Below are 19811 nucleotides of genomic sequence, written 5' to 3' on the forward strand. Positions count from 1 at the left end.
GAACGAATGCAAAAGGCGTACAGTATGAGTTGAGAAGCGAGAGCGTGCGAGTGCAAATGCCGAAGACGAGAGTTATAGAGTTGCGAGAGTGATAAGCGAGAATTGAGCGGAATAAGACTTTTGTGTTTTAGTTCAAGTTAAACATTTATCGTTCTCTGTCCAATTAATTTCTGTTATTTTCATTTATCTTAATAAATAGTATTAGGAAAATTTTACAAATCTAAATTATCCTAATCCTATCCTTTTTCCGATACTACAATACATTTAGGGAAATTTCAGATATGCAGTCTTGTTACGGTGTGACGGATAGCAATAACACAAAAGCGCAACGTTTATACGGCGAAAAATATCCTAATAAGACCATACCCAGCGCAAAGATAATTTGCAAAATAGGCCAACGATTGCGGGAACAGATACGTTAAAACCTGCAAAATCTTACGGACGAATTCAGTACGACGATCCGAATCTGGGAGATAGAATACTGCACTGTAATCAAAAAATCTCAGATTACGCTACTGAAGAGGTGTCAGCAACAGCACCATATCGCCTGTATCGGAGGGAGAAAATGGCGTAGAATGGTACATTATCGTATTCTACCAACGCAGTGCAAGAGTAATTGCTCAGCTGTTTTGCAAACAGGTGGATTGGTCGAAGAAGACCTGTGTTTTGACCTGCTGGGTCCCCAGATTTAAATTTCCTCGACTTTTACTACTGGGGACACACGAAGACACGATACGTCAACGTTATAACGTTTAAAAGAAGAATCAGGCTCTGTTTACAAGAAAACAGAGAATATATCGAATATCTGTTGTAATTTCTTTGTATTTTTTGTGAACACTCGCGGCCGAGACAATCGCGATGTTTGTGTGATTTTGCTGTCGACACTCGCGGACGGGACAATCGCAGTTTACGTCTCTGAATACCATAATCTTCTTCTCTATGACTTGTACGAGGTAGGCTGCCGCCCATGTGTCGTTCGGAATGAGGGTCATTATGCGCCCTTAGGCTTATTCTGCTTAGGCTAACCTCTTTTCGTTCGAAAAGGTGTGTTTGCGTGCAGAGGTATTGTGGCCGATTTTTAATTGTCAACAACTAAAAAGTGAACCCGAAAACGCAATTTTTTTATTCTTCATTTTTGTCTTATTTCGGTTTCAAGAATCACCTCTTAAATTTACTGACATCTATAGTGCTGACTTTCTGCTATACATATTTTTTTTTCTTCTTTTTGTATGTTTATATTTGAATTCTCCTTGAATTTGTTTTTGATTATGATCTTTCTAAATTATTCGGTTTACCTACTTTTCTCATTATTATCACCATTCTATATATGTTATGTGCAACGAGTTTGATGTCACACGCATAGAAATAAATCTGGTATACCATTGGAATATAAGCAAAAAAAGGAAAATGAAATAAAGAGATTAATAAAACAAAATAAAGTGACAGCAATAGAAGGGAAGGAAGCTTTGAAAAGACTATAGTTAAGCAGTAGCTACTATACATATTATCGCTAAGAAACGAAAATAGTATTAGCCCCAGAACGCAAGGCCCAGGGAAGGAGGTGGCTAAACAAGAATTAAAGTATAAGGCGATGAAGGTGGGACAAGAAAAGCCGAAATGAAACGAATGAAGGTGGGTGCTCTGCCGGAACCTGGAATGAAATTGGGCACGTGCAGTAGATATTATGTAATTCTCTTTAGATGTGTTTCAAAACACTCATTGCCTTCTATACTAGAAACACGTAAGAAAATGATTTAATATGAAACATTTTTATTTGAAATTTTGTAACCATTTTATTCATTGGTAAGTTTAAGTTGGTATAATGTCTATACATTTACGCAATAATGTTTATTTTATATATCTATTTATGTATAAAAGACTTGCTTCGTCAAAGTCAATAGACGTTTTTAAAAAAAACCTCATCGAGTTCTATGAATGATCTGGATAAAAAGAAATATTAAGTTGATAAAATTACTTAGCAAAATTTGATAAATTATATGAAAAGATTTAGTAGATTTCATAGGCTTATAAGAATTCTAACTATGCGGTTAGAACTTTCGGTATGTGGAATATTTATTCGATTCGGAGTGAATTCATTGCTCTTTGCTTTCTTCACGTACATCGCTTTATATTTGGCGGACAACGTTAGATATTGTCACATATTTGGCGCCAAGTGTTAGGTATTGTCACATTTGGCGCCTAACGTGAGACTCTATCCACATATTTGGTGCCAAATGTATGACATTATCTTGATCAATTAATATGAATTAAAGTGAATATCGATATAATTACTTTTCCGATGAACGTAAATTTCTATTAGTAAATTGCCGCATTTAAACAGATATTTTTCAACAATTTTTTAATCTTTGTTCGTTTTTATCTTGTTTCTATATAAGTAATTTATAAATTACAGAATTTTAAACAACTTATTAGTGTAAGTATCGGTCAGATAGACTTGCATCTACAATCTAAGTATCTATTTGCATTTACGTATCTACTAAATTTTATTATACTATTATGTGCATACGTGTATGCATAGAGGAAATAAAGGTTCGCTAATCAAGTTTCGTTAATATGTATTTAATAATAGTATGTATGGCCTTTGTTCAAACGACTAATACATTTACACTGCATCTTTTATATAATACAAGGAAAAATATAATTTTCTTTATAGAATTTAATTTTTTTGTTAAAGTATTATTTTGTAATGGTTAATTTTTTCTCCTCATTATCCTACGCCAATTATCATATGAAGAAAGCGGTTGAAAAATGTATTTTCCCAATTGCGGTATACTATAGATTCTATCTTAGTGTAGATATAACCCTTATAATAACTAGATTATAGAACTAATCCTTATATTCTCAAATAATTTTTATATACAAACTTAGGATACATCCTCGATTATAAAGAGTCTGCTTTATAAGATAGATTCTTGTATTTAAAATTTATTGGGTAACCATCGATTTCCTTTCTGGTTGATATAAAACGAACTGTTGAGTTATAGCGCATTTGCATGGATATTTTTAGAAATATGCCTTGATAAACATAAATGTTTAAGTGATTCGGAAGTGATGCGGTATAGTTTACGAACGAGTTCCGTTAAGCAAATGTTTTAACAAAATTTATCGTGAATTATCTATATAAAAATAACTTTGTCGTAAATTATACCCGTAAAAACTAGAATAGCTTTATTTAAGGAAGTTAAACGATATGTATGATTACTTCCCTCGAAGGAAGCGGGGTGGATGTTCCTTTATCTATAAAAAAATATTTCGAAATAGTAGTTCACGGAGCATTGGCTGCAAGATATTGAAACAAGTGGGTCGGTACTGATTGGCGCTCATCCTTTTCGACCAGACGTAATGCAACACCAGTGTTCCTCTTGTCTCACAGCCAAATTGTTTTTCGTTTAGCGCTCACAGAAATTCGACTGTACGATTATAAACGTGCATTCTTTCGCTTTTTCGTTTCTCGATGACCTTGTATGAAACTAAAATTTCTTTTATTTAGTTATTTAATAGTTATGCATGTTGTGCATATGCATTTGTTAGTTATGTATATGTATATGTACACATATGAACCATAATCTTGTATAAAGACACGTTGTAAAAGATAAATTCAAAGGCAATTTCTCGGTTAATATCTCGGCCAACGAATACGTTGTATTAAATAATAGAATTATTACGCGTTTAAATGTATTTTCATAAAAAAGCTCTGTCCATAATTAAAAATGCAAAACAGTATATGAGTATTTATAAGTTAATATATAAAAACATCAAAGGTGTAAAACTCAATATTCTTACTTCGATTTACGTATATTTCAATATTTCTACGATTCATGTATCGTCTTTATTTTCATCAAATATTTATTACAAATACAATTATTATATATTGTTTATTCACATTTATGGTTGTATTACGTTTGTATTATGTTAGGATTGATTCTATATTAGCAAATTCTTTGGTTTTAATTGTTTCCATTTTATGACACTAATTAATCTGACTCGAAGGGACATGTATGAAAGTGTCTATTAGATAAAATTAAATTTTTTCCAGGTAACTATAAAAAAATTAAAATATCGAAGAACGTATGTATAATAGAAGGAATTTTTGTGGAAGATTTATGAAACTTTTAACCGATCCTCTATCACATAGCATAATAATTTCCGAATATAGTAAGAAAGAAAACGTTAATAAAGGAAGTGCATGAGTTATAATAATAGGATCAGGAAGGATTGCCGAATAGAATAGAATAGAACAGAGTAGAATAAAATAGAACAGAATAGAATAGAATAGAATAGAGTAGAGTAGAATAGAATAGAATAGAATAGAATAGAATAGGAGAGAAGAGAATAGAATAGAATAACATACAATAGAATAGAATAGGATAGGATAGGATGGGATTGTGTGAGGGGGGGGGGGGGGGAGTAGATAGGAAAAAGAATGAAATCCAAAAGGAAAAAGAAATAATGCACGGAAATATAGAAATGCTTGATTATTACGGTGTTGTGCGTAATTTTGCGAACGAGCCAAATTTGAGTTCAGAAAGATGACTCAAACCTCAAGGCTCCGTTCACTTCGTTTCACTTGGTTCGGTCGACGTTGGCCCGGTTTATCTCCGGCCAATCCCGAAATAATCTTAGATTCGGCCTCTTCTGCTCTTACTTCGCTATCTGTCTTCTAACTAAGACCGCGCTGCCTCTATCTCGTCCTTTTCGACGTTGTTTGTCCGCATTCGTGCGACCGACTTTAACGTAATAGCAAACACATCCTGGAATTTCGATACTGGAATGAATTATACAAATTTTCTTTTGATATACAATTAACAACTTCCAATTCATTTTTCCACTTTGTTGCTTTATTAGACGATATAAAGAGATGTAAAAGTAAGATGGCGTTCTCTCCAGAAAGAGAAATGAAACAAGGAAAGGAGATCAGAAAAAAAATACTTTTCTTCTTTTTCAAGGTCGTATCTTTCGACACTTTCGGTCGATCATCGTTACATTTTTAATTGTACGATATAATTTTGTTAGCATATTAGGTGATTAATAAAAACGATAAGTTGAGTCATGTGTAATATGCTGATCTTCGAATGACCTTCGAGTTCAAACAACTGGTAAACTCACGAAGGTGATTGAGTAAACGAAAGAATTGTAGTAATAGATACATTTTTCAGCTGTATCGTTCTTCTAGCAAAACCGATGATATGCAAATTTGATATTGTCTTTAAACAAAAATCTCTAATATACATTTATACACTATATGTTGCTAGTATAAAAAGATTTTGTGGTAAAAGCTTCTCCCTACATTGAAGGGAACGAATAAAATTTGAAATAATAAATATTTTATTATTCTTTTGGCATAAAAAATAATTTTTATGCGATACATGCAGAAAATAATATCGAGCTCCAAACTTAAATTAGATATAGCAAAGTGTTACCGAGGATACAGCAAAAGCTAACCGGTGTCCGCCCTTTTTATCTAACAACGAGAAATTTCGACTGATAATTTTTTTCGTTTTTACTTTATTTATTTTCTAATTTTATTTTTTCCTCCTTTTTTCGTTTTTTTCTTAACAAAGTTACTGCGATGGAAAGTTCCATCTTGTGTCTGAATGACAATCGATTTGTTTATAACGATCGATACACTGCGTAATTTTTATTTTCGAATCATAATTAAACTTTCAATCGCTCTACCATTTCATAGAATATGTCTTTCTCACGTGAAGCTAGTCATCGGCAATGTAATCCACAAAATTTCAAAGTCTTTTATATTTATGCTTATATGTATATTAGTTTTACATTATGAACAGGCGTTGTTTTAAAAGTCTCGCAATAAACATCGGTATGGCATTTATGCGCGTCAGAATCTTAATTTACCAAGCATGTTGCGCAACCAGTCTATTTCCATACATTCCGAATTCCGTTACTGTCTACGTCTTCATAGTATTTCCTACGTGGTCTAAAGCAATATTAGTTACACGCGACAAATACAAATTAACGTAGCATCACTACTTTTTTGTAGAATAGTTGAAACATGTAACGGAGAACTTTGTTGTTTACGTACTACTGCAATAAACAAGCACGTACAATATCATACATCCGACTACGTGTATTCGAGTTTAATGCTTTCAAACGTCTTTGTTAAGCGATTGTTTGTTACAATTTGTTATTTTCAAAGTAGAATAAAAATTGATAAAAACGGAGGTCTAGTTAAAATATTTTCTTTTTCCGACGTTCCCGAATAAAAATGTTTATTGTACCATAATTCATTCTGAGTGAAGCATGTATGACAAAGCGTAAAGGACTTACCTGTTTCATAATGTTCCTTGTGTCTGACTATAGAATGTTCTCAACTACTGCGTGCACACACAATGTGTACTTACGTCAAGTAGTCATCTGTTATAGCTGCGATTATAGTTTCAAAGAATGTTTGGAAAATATATTAAGAATAATATTTATTTCTTTATTTATAAGGTATAAAATTTAATCGAAATAGAACATTCATATTAAAGAAGATTCCCTATATATGAAAATTTAAAACCTTTTACCAAACGATATCGATTGTCCTTTTCTCGCCTGTATCACAAAAGCTATAATTATTATTTCATGTTTTAAGCAAAATGAATTTGACAAATTAGCTTAACATTGTACTTCAATATTGCATAAAGAAAATACATAAAATTTATGTGAAATTCGTAATAGTATTCATAACTTGTCCTAAATACATACTTATTATAATCGAGCAAATATGCTTATACCTTTGAACGAAACTGTGTGTAATTAGGTTCAATTGGAGAATCAAATGCGTCATGAAAATAATAATGAAAATGATGTTCTGGGGGTTGAAACATAATAGGATCGTTAAATTTAGCAAACTTTTGTTCTGTATCGTTTAATCTGTAAACGTTTCTATCTTCAACACTTCACGTTAACATTAACATATTGTTCGTGGCGTTTATGACTTGCGAAGCTTTAGGCATAGTTCTACATTTTACTAATTTACTAGTGTAAATATCAATGTCTGCTTGTTATTAAAAATTTAGTCAAATTATCCATAATATCATCGGCATATCACATGCTATTTCAAACTGATACATTGTGCATACAAAAATTTCTAATAGGACATTAAGCTTTTGTTATAGAATTAATTCACGTAAAAAAGATAAGGAATTATGATGTTACGATGTTCTATAAAAATTTCAATCGCTTTCATACGTATACATGGTTAACATCACGCCTAACTATTTAATATCTGTTAAATAATAAAAATAAGAACAGCAAGTAAATAAAATAGATATAACCACGAAAAGAAAGAGAAGGAGAAATCTTTCATTTCTGAAATAAAAATAAAGAAACGAATGAAAATTATAATTTTCGCCTGGCACAACAAATTAGGAAAAAACGCTCTCCCCTCGAGGAATAGAGATAGGCACATAATTTGTAAAGCTCTAATGCAAAAGCAAACGCTGATGAGGTCAATTACTGAAGATTGCCAAATATTTCTGGTAGAAAGCCACTAAATATTCTGGCCAATGTTCGATAACAGATATTCGGGCTTTCGATCGAATGAATGGCATTGTTATTTCGCAAAAAAAATAATGAACCAATAAAACAACGGACGATAGTTTTAACGATAGATCCTATGTACATAGATACAAAGCTTTTTTGTGCGTCTGATAAGATCGTTGAGATATTTCTCAACGTTGAACTAACGTTGTATTGTACCTATAATAAATGAGATACTATTTAATTGCGTTAGTTAGGTATTGTAAAACTTTTTAAATAGGAAGTAATATTATTAAAAACAGAAATTCGCTTTAATAACTAATATTATGATGGAAACTATGTTATACGCATGGAGTGGTTAGAACGATGATTAATCAACTTAAATTCCTGAATGTACGTGTATATTATATGCGTTAAATTTGCGTAATATAGCAAATGTATATATAAAACGATGAAAAAAGGGTTTCCTTTACATCTTCAAGGGATTATATTTTTATATCTGTAGTAAAAAAAGATCGAATTACTAGCATAGATTTTGTAATTTTATATTTTTGTAAAACGATAATTTCTTAATAAAAAATAGCATTGCTTTTTTAAAAAAGTTATTAAATACTTTCCATTGGTAAATATCTGATAGATGAAAAATACAGTTTTGTTGAAAAATGAGAAAACGCTTATCAAGAAAAACAAGATGGACCAACTATTTAACGTTCCAAAGTATCTGATTATTCTAAAGAACAAATTTCTAGTGTTTTGTATATCGATTCTTACATAATAAGTAAAAGTATAAAGCGCTGCAAGTATATCATAGTAAAATATAAAAAATCGCGAAAGAAATGGTCCGTTAGAGAAAGGAAAATATATCTTATTACGCGGGTGATTTTTTTTTTTAAAGAACCAGCCATAATGGCGGAAAAAGACACTACGAAGAAGTCGGTGTAATTTATATGTGTTTGCTGCAGCTATTATCGAGCACGTGCGTCTTCCACGTGTACCAGTGATCTTGATGTGGTATATGAAAAACTGGGTATCTACTGCTACGGATTACTCGATTGGAAGATGAAGGATGCTCGATGTTAAAACGATTCGATATCGGGCGGATGTTTGAGCAAAGTATAGGATAGAAAATCAGGGTCGAGAGGAAACAGAGTAAGATAGGGTTGAAGCACAGGAGAGAGGAAAAAAATGGACATGCCAGAAAATCAGCCCGCTGAAGGTAATTCCCTGTCTCGTTTCGACATCTATTTTCATCTCACTCGGCCGATCGAGGCGATTGTAGCTTTCCGTGGCCACCCCTTGTCACACTTTTGGTATCATCTCCGCCTAAAAAGGTAGATTGGCCCCGGAACTAACGCGGTTTCTTATTGGTCAAGAGGACCGACCAATCGTCGAGCTCGTTATATTCTAGGATCACGTTGCACGCGCTTATATTGGGAGCCCCCGCTCGTTTCCCCGACAGAACGGCTCTCTAACGTAAGTGCAAAACGTCGGTGTTCGTCCGATTGTTAGATTTTTTTCTCTTTTTGATTACACGACACACAACATTAACGCTCGATACTTGGAACGGCAAATGGAAAAGGAAAGCGAAAAGGGAGACGTATAGAAATCGTAAAGACGAATAGAAGAACTTTAAAGAAACGAGATCAATTCCAATCTGAAGAAAAAGAAAAGAAAAGAAAAGAACAGAAAAGAAAATAAAGGAAAAGAAAAGAAAAGAAAAGAAAGAGAAGGAAAGGAAAGGAAAGAAAAGAAGGAAACAAAAAGTATAACGAACTCGTGATTGTGAGAGAAGCCTAGGGGATTTCGCCAGGACTCGTTAATATGCAACCTAGTCTGACCCGCAGTGTCTAGTGATCTTATAGTCCACAGTCTTGCAAACCACCCTTTTTCGCGAAGGATTTTTTAGGTAAAAAAGGAAAGTGTGATTCATCGTTTAGTAATTACTTTTTCTCTTAGTAGTGGAAAGGGGGAAATAACCGTGGATACAGTTTAGATCTCGCTAGTGATATTCGAGCTTAAGTCTCGAACGTGTGATCGACGTTAATCTTGAGGTGTAGTCCTTATTTTATTACCGAGGAACTGATATCGTTTCAAGAGAGGGACAATTTTGTGTGTGGTCCTTCTTTTGGTGACAAATGAAACATAAAAGGACAGTGATTTTTTTCCGTCTTCTTCAAATTTTTCGCTTTCTCTTCGCGATTTTTCCTCGTTTGTAATACACGTATCCGTGAGCGCAATACACAGTGGTACTTTTCCGGTTTCGCGAGTTTGAACGGTCATCGGTGACGTCATTGGTGATGAATATCCGGGGAACAGTGCGACATTACGGTGTATTCTAACGAAAGGATCCTGAAGGCAATGCAATGCAATTTTCTCATCCAGAGATACGTACCATCCCATACAATACGAGGCGTTCTTTGATTTTCCTCTTCTTTGACCAGCCAGCGCGCCTTTTATAGGCTGAATAGTGCGACGCAATGTGTACAAATTTCAAGTTACAAGAAATTTCAAGGAATAAGTTTGCATCTCAAGACTTGGTTTTCCTTCTTCTCCGACATTTTGAAAAATTTCTCATTCTCTATCTCTGACATCGCATTTTATGCGAGACACTTTCTTTACTTTACTTTAGGGAAAAATTCCTTTCTCACGATATTTAGTTTTTTCATACCGTATCCAATCAGAGAGAAATCCGTAGCTTTCGAACGTGCGTGAAATTGAAAACACGTGATCTGTAATCGAGAACAAGATGTAGCGCGCCTGCCATCTTATTTCCGTTATGCAGCTCTAGAAGCATGTTACTTTTTTTGGACGGGGTCGAAACCTGGTGTCTTGTTTCAACGGCTCAACTGATTCTCAATTTTTAACCAACAACATTCTTTCATCCGTTTATTCGATTTCAATATTTTCTACATAATGCAAATTGTGACTTTCTCAAAATTTCTTTGATTTCGAAACTGGAAACAATTGTCTCCAACGGAATTTATTTTTAATTTCCTTCTTTCGCTCGAGTTATTTCCAATACCTAATACATTTTGTTATGTAATTATTTCTCTTTTAGTTTGATTTTCGTGATTCTGCCGTCCTTCTTTTCTACATGCGGATATATTTCGTACGATCGGTCACATCCAAATTTCTGCGTTCTCTTCATCTACCTGTTTATTTCGCTTGCCTACTTTTCAAGTAAAAACTTATGCAACAAGATGATTATGAAAAAGTGGAAAAACGTATATACATACTACATATTAGAAAATTAATTTGAAAATTGAAATATATATGTGTATGTGTACAGGAGTCTCCCTTTTTCTTTCCTTTTAACGTTACGTTATTGCGTGACTTTCCTTCGACTACCGAAGAACAATATCGTTACGCAATCTGCCTATAATTGCAACGTTTTTTAGCCGTTAAAAGTTTTTCATACGAATAATAATTAGCAATATTAATAAATAATAATAACAATAACAATAACAACAACAACAACAACAATAATAATAATACAATGATAGCACCTATTTTCGATTTAAATAAAACGTACAGTAATTTACGTGTTATTAATCATATATATATATCTCAATTAATCTAATAATACTAATAATACTAATCGATCATATAAGAGGGGAATGTGCGTATGTGTGTGGTTTCGAATATAATTCATACGAGCATCGATCAACCATACTGTCAAATATTTTCTCTATCGAATTGTACGAGCTATTTATGTTAACCGACAGTATCTTTAAATTTCTTCGTTATTATTTTATATTTCAGTCTTACTGTAATAATCCCAAAAAAAGAAAGAACTTTCAGACCTGCAAATAATATTGTATAAAGTGTAAAGAATCGATTTATCTATCATTCGAAAGAATAATACTAGCAAAATGAAATTTTCATAAGACTGCCAGACGAGAAAAAATATTTACATATTTCGAAATTGTTATCTACATTCTGATAAATAAATCTTTTATATTTCTATATTTCTATATAAAAATTTTCGGAAAAGATCCACTTGGTAGATGGTTTTTATTGCAAACATAATTTCGCGTGAAAAGTCAAACTAAAAAGAATAGAAAATGGAGAGAGTAAAGAATAAAAAGCTATTAGCATTTACTGTAATAAAGTAATTACTGACAATATCGATGTGTCGTGTATGATGTATGGTGTATCGTATATCGTGTATCGTGTATTGTGTATTGTGTACTGTGTTCCGTGTATCGCGTATCATATTTTGCGTCTGTAGATAAAAATTCACAAGAAAGACGAAGAGGTCCTCGTGGAAGTAAATTAATAATAACTGACGGGACTGATTGTTTGTAAAATAGGGCCGCCCAGATCGTGCCGCCAGAAGTAGTCCGTCCGCCGCCGAATTCTCCGAGGATCGAGAATAAGAGCGAAGAAACGAAGTAACTAGGAAGTTTCTTCCCACCGTGCGATACGTGGGAAAACAACGACGTAAAAGGCACGTAGACCTTCCTGGGAGCGAGAGGAGGATAGAAGTAGAGAAGTAAATTATCCAAATAGAAAGGAAATAATCGAAGATGCCGAAGCCGAAGCCACAAGAAGGAGAGGATCCTGATCCAACCCCGTACCTCTTTGTCTCCCTCGAGCAGAAGAGAATCGACCAGACGAAACCATACGATGCGAAAAAGGCGTGCTGGGTGCCGGATGAGAAGGAAGGCTATGTTCTTGGTGAAATCAAAGCAACCAAGGGTGATATCGTTTCCGTCGCGTTACCTGGCGGCGAGGTAATTTACCTTTCACCTTTTAGTTTTACATCTCTCATATTTTTCACCTTTCTTCGCTTTAAATTGATCCAACAGAAAATATCCAATTCCTCTGCAAGTTCGATACAGTAGTCGATACGTTTTTTATTACGAACTTGTTAAAACATTTTTAATTTCGTGAAACAACGATTCGCGAATTGCCACGTGGGAAAGGAAGAACAAAGTAAATATTTTCTTGTTTCGTGTCTTTTCCTCTATCGCCTAAATTGGATAGAGTTGTAGTATGTATGGCAGGGTAGAAGCCAATGCTTCCTACGTGTAAAAAGAAACCAAAATAGTAGAGGTTCATCGTATCAGACTCCGTCGAAACGCTATTTTTGGCAGAGGTAAAAACCGCTCGGTAGCTGTTAAACGTTTACTATCATTTAATGTTCCGATATCCAAATTTATTAAAATCAAAACCTTTATAAATCAAGGCAGACGTATCGGGAAACGTATACATAGATGTAAAATTTTAGCAATTTATCACGAATCGAGATTACTACCGGAAGTTTTCAAGCTCGCTATATATAGGGAGTAGTGTGCTATATTCATATCATATATGTACCTATATATGTATATATATGGTTTCTCTCTCTCTCTCTCTCTCTCTCTTAGATTTTTTAGTTGTGTTCTCCGTGATTTCGGCGGTAGCGGTTATTTTTGTTCGGCTCGGGACACAGTGATGTACAAAATGCCTTGCTTCTACATGTTGGATTACATAATGGTTCAGCAAACCCTACCTTCTCTTCGTCAACCAATGCTGAAATGCTATTGTTAGCATCCTCGCTACCATTGGTAATAATAAATTGAAACGTCACTTCACGAAACGCGGGTCGACATATTTTTAGAGCATCGAAAACGAAAGAGAGAGAGAGAGAGAGAGAGAGAGAGGTATTAATATATTTATCGAAAGAGATAGAATCAGGGGATATATGAAACCTTTACTCAAATTGGATTCTCGATATATTAAAACAGTAACTAAAAATACATTTATATATCTTGAAACCGATGTGAAATATTTTAATCTAACGTTCGTTTAAAATGATTTATTCGATTAAACACGAGTCGATTCGAGAAAAATTTCATGTAAACTAATTACCAACTGTTTGCTTTTACAAAAATATTCGGCATATCGGTCATTAATGCGAGCAAATTACCAGTTATTTCATAATAATATTCTCATAATTCTTAATAATAGTTATTCGTGATAAAAATACTGCTCTTTTTTCTCTTTTATTTTCTTGTAGAAAAGATACAAGATATAAAAATTTAAAAACAATTTTATCGAAAAAATATCGGTTTATCGTTTAATTACATAGTTATAATAATTCATTAAAATAGAGTTTCGCAATTAAAATAATGAAATGCCAAGTATTACCGTTTTGTGCGATTAATTAATTGAAACATTTGCAACGAAACATTTTCCAAATAACATGACGATATCGTCGAATAGCCGTGATAAGTTTTAAACGGTCGAATCGTACAATAAAGTAGATTAGAATGAAATATTTACACAAAAAAGGAATGCCCGTACAGACGAAACAATTCCGCAAGGACCAACTGGCACAAGTGAATCCTCCGAAATACGAGAAATCCGAGGATATGGCTGATTTGACGTTTCTGAACGAGGCGTCCGTGTTACACAATTTGAAACAACGTTACTACAGCAACTTAATTTACGTAAGTTCAATTTCTTCTACTTTCGCTAATCGAAATATCTTTTTTCTCGTTAAATTAGAGCAAGGACTTCAAAAAGGACCAGCTGCAGCAAGTAAATCCACCGAAATATGAAAAAGCCGAGGATATGTCAAATTTAACTTACCTCAACGATGCTTCGGTTCTCCACAATTTGAAACAACGTTATTACGCCAAACTCATCTACGTAAGATTATTTCATCCTCGGAGAGATTCCCCTTTGCTGTTTTTCGTGGCATCGTATCTACATTTTCTTTTTTTTTTTTTTTTTTGGTTTCTTCATTTTTGCCTTCCTTCGCTTTCCGTAAATGGAAACATTTGTTGCTCGAACATCGAAAACGTTGGATAAAGCACCTGGACGTGCCACCACGTTTTTCCTCCGAGCTCTTCCTCTTTTTTATCTTCTTCTTAGAGAACTTTACCCCGAACTATGATTCGGATGAAACTGCATGTCAGAAGCTGAAGACATCGGTTACAGGTATTTCGACGGACTAAAATGTCACACTAAAAACACATTGATGTTTTCCAATTCGTTTGGTTATCCATCATGCTGGGAATACGCACGAACCTTCGAATTTCCGAGTATTGTACTTTCTTCCAAATGCATGATCACCTTCGTCATACGCAGCATCGTTTGACAAACGTCGTCTGATAAAACACTTATACGTGTAGCGACGCATTGCTGCTTCCTTCTTTGTTTTCAAGAAAATTGCTAAAAAGTGGCCAATCGAATTTATCGAGTCTTCTTTATGATCGTTCTTTATGTAAATTGTTTCCTTTATATCCAGAGATAATAAAACAAACGTGTACCTATATAAATATATATACATATGCGACAAAGTTCTCTTCTCTAAACGAGTTACGTATAGATGGAATAAAAATCTCATTCGAGGTTTTATTCTAAAACAAAACTCTTCTTTATTAACAAGTATATCGATGATCGTGTTGTTAAAATCAGTGTTGTTAAATATTTTTTTTAAATATACATATAAGGTTGTTCTGAATGTAGTTGTGAATTTTAAAACTAACAAAAGTAAAGTATAAAACTGGTTAAAGCGCGATATTTATTTAAAAATGTAGTGTAGCTTTACTTGCATATACGAATACATATATCGATGGACGCATATGTGTATGTATGCGTAAAGAATCAACACCGATTTCTAAGTTATATAAAATACGACTTTTGCTCGGTTTATGGTGCGAATAGACCGAGTTTATACAACTTGGATGCTGTTTCTTACAAAGCCCTGTGTGATTTAAAATTGTGAAAGAAATTTTGACTAAAGGAAATGGTCGATAAACAGATTTTCTTTATTATATTTTATTATATGAAAAACGTTGTTTTCTAACGATTTATTAAATTCGAACGGATGAAACCTATTTTCGTACAATGTTCGATTGTTATTTTCAGACGTACTCTGGCCTCTTCTGTGTAGCTATCAATCCCTACAAAAGATTTCCCGTATATACTCATAGATGCGCCAAACTTTATCGAGGCAAAAGACGTAACGAAGTGCCACCGCATATTTTTGCCATTTCTGATGGAGCATATGTCAATATGCTTACCAGTGAGTATTACTCGAACTGTTGCGCCATCGCTACTGGTGGGGTCTCGAAGTATGCCGAAATAAGCGCTAAAAAATGGTGTTAAAAAATTTCATCCGTGTAACTGTAATTCGTTTCACTTCACAGACAGTGAAAATCAATCCATGTTGATTACCGGTGAATCTGGTGCCGGAAAAACTGAGAACACGAAGAAAGTAATCGCGTATTTCGCCACTGTCGGTGCCTCGACTAAGAAATCCGACGATACCTCCCAGAAGAAAGGTTCCCTGGAAGATCAGGTGGTGCAAACCAATCCTGTCTTGGAAGCGTTCGGTAATGCTAAAACCGTCCGTAATGACAACTCCTCGCGTTTCGTAAGTCTCTCTTTATATTTTTCCTTTCAATATCAGACACAACAATGATATTCGAATTATTAACAAATTATTAGAAGCGATATATAAATTTTCAATTTTTACATTTGCGTTTAATCGCAATTAATCGTATAAAAAAGACATATAACGATGTATAAGGCTCGACTAATAAGTTGAATAACGTTATATCTATTATTTTTGTTTAAAGACAAATTTAAAAAAAGCTTTCCTATTATCGAATAGGGTAAATTCATCCGTATTCACTTTGGCCCCACTGGAAAATTGGCTGGTGCCGATATCGAGACCTGTAAGTTTTTATTTGAAATTTTCCATATATGTACATACGTCAATTGCTATCGGGGTTTTTCGCACGATAAATAGGATAGAATCTCGAGCTAGAGAGTCCGATCAATCTTTTTTGTAATAAATCTATACATATAAGTATATATAAATAGTTTAATTTTAATAGAAACGTAGCTGGCTTCGATCCATTATTGCTTTTTTTAAGTAATATAATCGTTGCACGTACGTTTGGTTTTGTCTTATCGCAATTTGCATCATGCATACCATACAGAGACGATTGCACCACGAACGATATTTTCGAATGACAAACGCAATTACAGACGCAATTACAAACGCAATTACAAACGCAATTACAAACGTAATTATCAACGCGTTTAAACTTCCGTAAAAGCAATTCTTTATCTTCTATAATTACAAATAAATCTATTTTTCTGTGTACAGATCTATTGGAGAAAGCTCGTGTCATCTCTCAGCAGGCTCTTGAACGTTCTTATCACATTTTCTACCAAATGATGTCAGGCTCGGTCCCCGGTTTGAAGGGTAAGATTATTCAGTCCATAATCAAAAGATTATAAATATACAGAAACATATTATTGTACGTTATTCTATTGATATATTTAGTAACAGATGAGACTTTTTAATACAGCGACTCACTTGGTGCATCGAAGATCGTTTTTAGGACGAAAGACGGTCATCGTCGATCTTATTTCGGAAACTTTTATTCAGATTATATATTTTGTGCGTGTGAGCATATGCATATTAGGGTGATAGTCCGATAAATAAAATTGGACAAATACGAGATAGGAAAATTTGAAAACTTCCAACGAAGACCAAGCGAAACGATTTACGGAATTTTATACTAGCGATATATCTTTAATGTCGTTCACAGATAAAAATCGTTTCAGAGACTGTCCTATTCTCTCCTGCCCTTATTTCCCGATAGAAAGAAAAACTCTAGTTTTTAAACTAGAAACTCGAAACTAGAGAAAGCGTCAGGTTGTAGCAGAAACTGTCTCGGAATCGAAAGTATTTGATATATAGTCGGTTGAACCAACGGTATACCAACTATCCTGGATCTACTTTTTTCATTCTGTCAGATTTTTTTACTTCTTTGATCCTCGTTCTATATAGACATGTGCTGCCTCTCGAATGACATCCACGAGTACTACTTCGTCTCTCAAGGCAAGACTACGATTCCAAATGTCGACGACGGCGAGGAGTGTACTTTGACCGACGTAAGAACCTGACAATTATGCCAGGGCTATAGGCATCTTTCACTTTCTGTCTCCCTTGCTACCTTTTCTCCTACCTATTTGCTACACTAGATGCCAATATTCTTTAAGGCTTCTGTTGTTGTTATTTCTGTTTCGATTTTCTTTTCCCGAACAGCCCTTTCTCTTGAGTTTCTTTGACTGTTCGCTGTTTGTAGTACTAGGATGGATAATGCGACTTATTGTAACGTCTCCTATATATCTTCTGAAAAAGAGAAATACTAAGGTGGCGTATATCTCTCTTATTCGATCTATACCCATTCCATTACAATTGTTCGATCGTACTCACCCATTCGATCGCGTATGAAATTATCGTCGATCGCAACCTTTGTATTTCTCTCAGTTAGTAATCCTTGAGTTATTTTCGATAACGTCCTTTTAAAGTACAGGACTCGCCGAAATCTGTAGTTGCAATGTCAACGGAGAAAAGTTGAAAAGGAGTCGTGCTAAACGAAAACATTATGCGGTATTTCAAAGAAATATGCCGCACGCTACTCTTACTCTTGTGATTACTTATTAATGAAAATTAATATTAGAATCGAGATCTCCTAAATTGTCCTGATTGACCGTAAAAACGGAAATAGAACGAAAGCTATGTATCATTGAAAATTGTTTCGTTTTCGTAAACTTCTCCTCATAAGTACTTGTTACGCGTGAAATATAGTGTACATGTATGTATATAAATAACATATACATACTACGTGAACGTCTGTATATACGGAGAGACAATTTAGGAAATAAGCTCCCCGAAACAACTGCTATAGGGCAAGTTGTTCGAGTTAACAATTCCAGACGACTTACTGGGCGATTATTTTTTTGACAAAATCGTTCTCTTTCGATACAAGTTTATGTATAAACCAGCCCCTGTAGATGCATTTCGAAGGAAAGCCACCAGGAAACATGGCACCCTCACTTGTAGTTAATACCTGCATGTTTGTTTCTGTTCTTTTTTGGTCACCTATAGAAATGTTGCTGCTGTCCAACAACATCCATGACTACTACTTTGTCTCACAAGGGAAGACGACTATTCCTGGCCTCGATGATGGCGAGGAACTATTAATCACCGATGTAAGTGCTTCCCTTTGACCGGTCAAGCACTCTTCTCCGCGATGTTCGAGATCGAAAAGTTCACGTTATATAAAGCTATGAAACAGACATAGACATTGGACATTTGCAACTATCGATTGAACTTAAAATTAACTTTTAATTTTTTTAAGAGACAAAATAGGTTTTTGCTTTGATAATTATCTAAAACATACAGGTACAGGTTTTATGATATTTTGTGTCCTTCCTTTTTTTTTCTCTTTTTCTAAATTCAAAGAGTAATCTAAAGAAGAGAACTAATGCTTAAAAAATTTTATCAGTAGGTATTTTATAGCTAAAACGTGAATAGTTTCATCTCGAAAATTGCCACTAAATTCCTCCCTATATGTACTACTTTATATACTACCTTACTAGCAATCTATTTTTTCTACAGAAGCGAAACAACTCATCAAGCTTCGTGTTATCGTCTTTGGTTTCCGTAATAATTTAGTATATGTGATGAGATTTATCACTGTTTGTCGTATATTCTTCCTCTCTTTCTGTCTCTATCTCTTTCTCTGTCTGTTTCTTTCAGCTCATCATTTCTTATTAAAATGTAACTAATTCATATTCTTTTTAACAGCATACATAATAATATTACCGGCAAGAACGGCAACAACAGAAGAATATCGTTTTTGCTTTTAATTCTCTTATTTCTATGTCTGTTCTGTTTTTCTCTTTCTTTCTCTGTCTCTCTCTCTCTCTCTTTTTATCGTTGTTCCTATATTTTTGTTTCTTCTTTCTTCTCTCTATTGCTCTTCTTCTTTCAGCCTATCGCAAATCATTTGGCACATGTTTTCATTCTTTTTCTATCCTCTCTCTCTCTCTCTTTCTCTGTCTCTCTCTCATGCGCATCTTGCAATTGCTCATGATATTTTGCTAGTGAAATCGTACAGTAACAATTAAATGGTAGAAAAAAATGTATAGCTTTGAAAGATTAAAAAGAGAAATTGCACAATCGAGAGCGATTGCAAGCAGTAGTGTCAAGGATACAACGCGCTCGTAAAGCAGGCAGCTTGAAAATTGTACAAAATAATGCAGAATTAACCCTGCTGAGCAACCGGATCGGGGACTATTGGTACATTAGCCAGGGTAAGACCAGAATTCCGGGAGTCAACGACGCCGCGGACATGGAAGAGACGGACGTAAGTCCAACCCCACGGTGTCTAAAAGATCTTGGCGAACTTTTCGAATCGCTTTGCCAAAATGTTATTGTTTGAACTTTTCGAATCGCGAAAGAGGAATGCTTTCTTCGAATTGAAAGTCGTAGTAATAAA

The 19811-nt window shown here is 34.2% G+C and overlaps 1 protein-coding gene across 27 annotated transcripts in view; it reads left to right on the forward strand.

Annotated features, from left to right (window-relative positions):
- Positions 1–8906: 8906 nt before the first annotated feature.
- LOC100647343 (myosin heavy chain, muscle) overlaps positions 8907–19811 on the forward strand; it is a 41295-nt gene continuing 30390 nt past the window's right edge. For 8 of the 27 annotated variants that reach the window (XM_048408508.1, XM_048408506.1, XM_020864533.2 and 5 more), the window contains exons 1-8: positions 8907–8982; positions 11823–12245; positions 14005–14148; positions 15373–15529; positions 15654–15880; positions 16121–16184; positions 16622–16720; positions 17312–17415. In XM_048408508.1, coding sequence (XP_048264465.1) covers positions 12039–12245; positions 14005–14148; positions 15373–15529; positions 15654–15880; positions 16121–16184; positions 16622–16720; positions 17312–17415 — 1002 coding nt within the window. In that variant the 5' untranslated portion in view covers positions 8907–8982; positions 11823–12038. Of the gene's footprint in view, positions 8983–9212; positions 9416–11822; positions 12246–13802; positions 13947–14004; positions 14149–15372; positions 15530–15653; positions 15881–16120; positions 16185–16621; positions 16721–17311; positions 17416–18415; positions 18520–19811 lie in introns of those variants that run through there. The other 19 variants (XM_020864542.2, XM_020864540.2, XM_020864532.2 and 16 more) reach the window with 5 other exon arrangements.

This window comes from Bombus terrestris, chromosome 9, assembly GCF_910591885.1.
Source record: "Bombus terrestris chromosome 9, iyBomTerr1.2, whole genome shotgun sequence".
In the NCBI taxonomy this organism is placed as follows: Eukaryota; Metazoa; Arthropoda; class Insecta; order Hymenoptera; family Apidae; genus Bombus; species Bombus terrestris.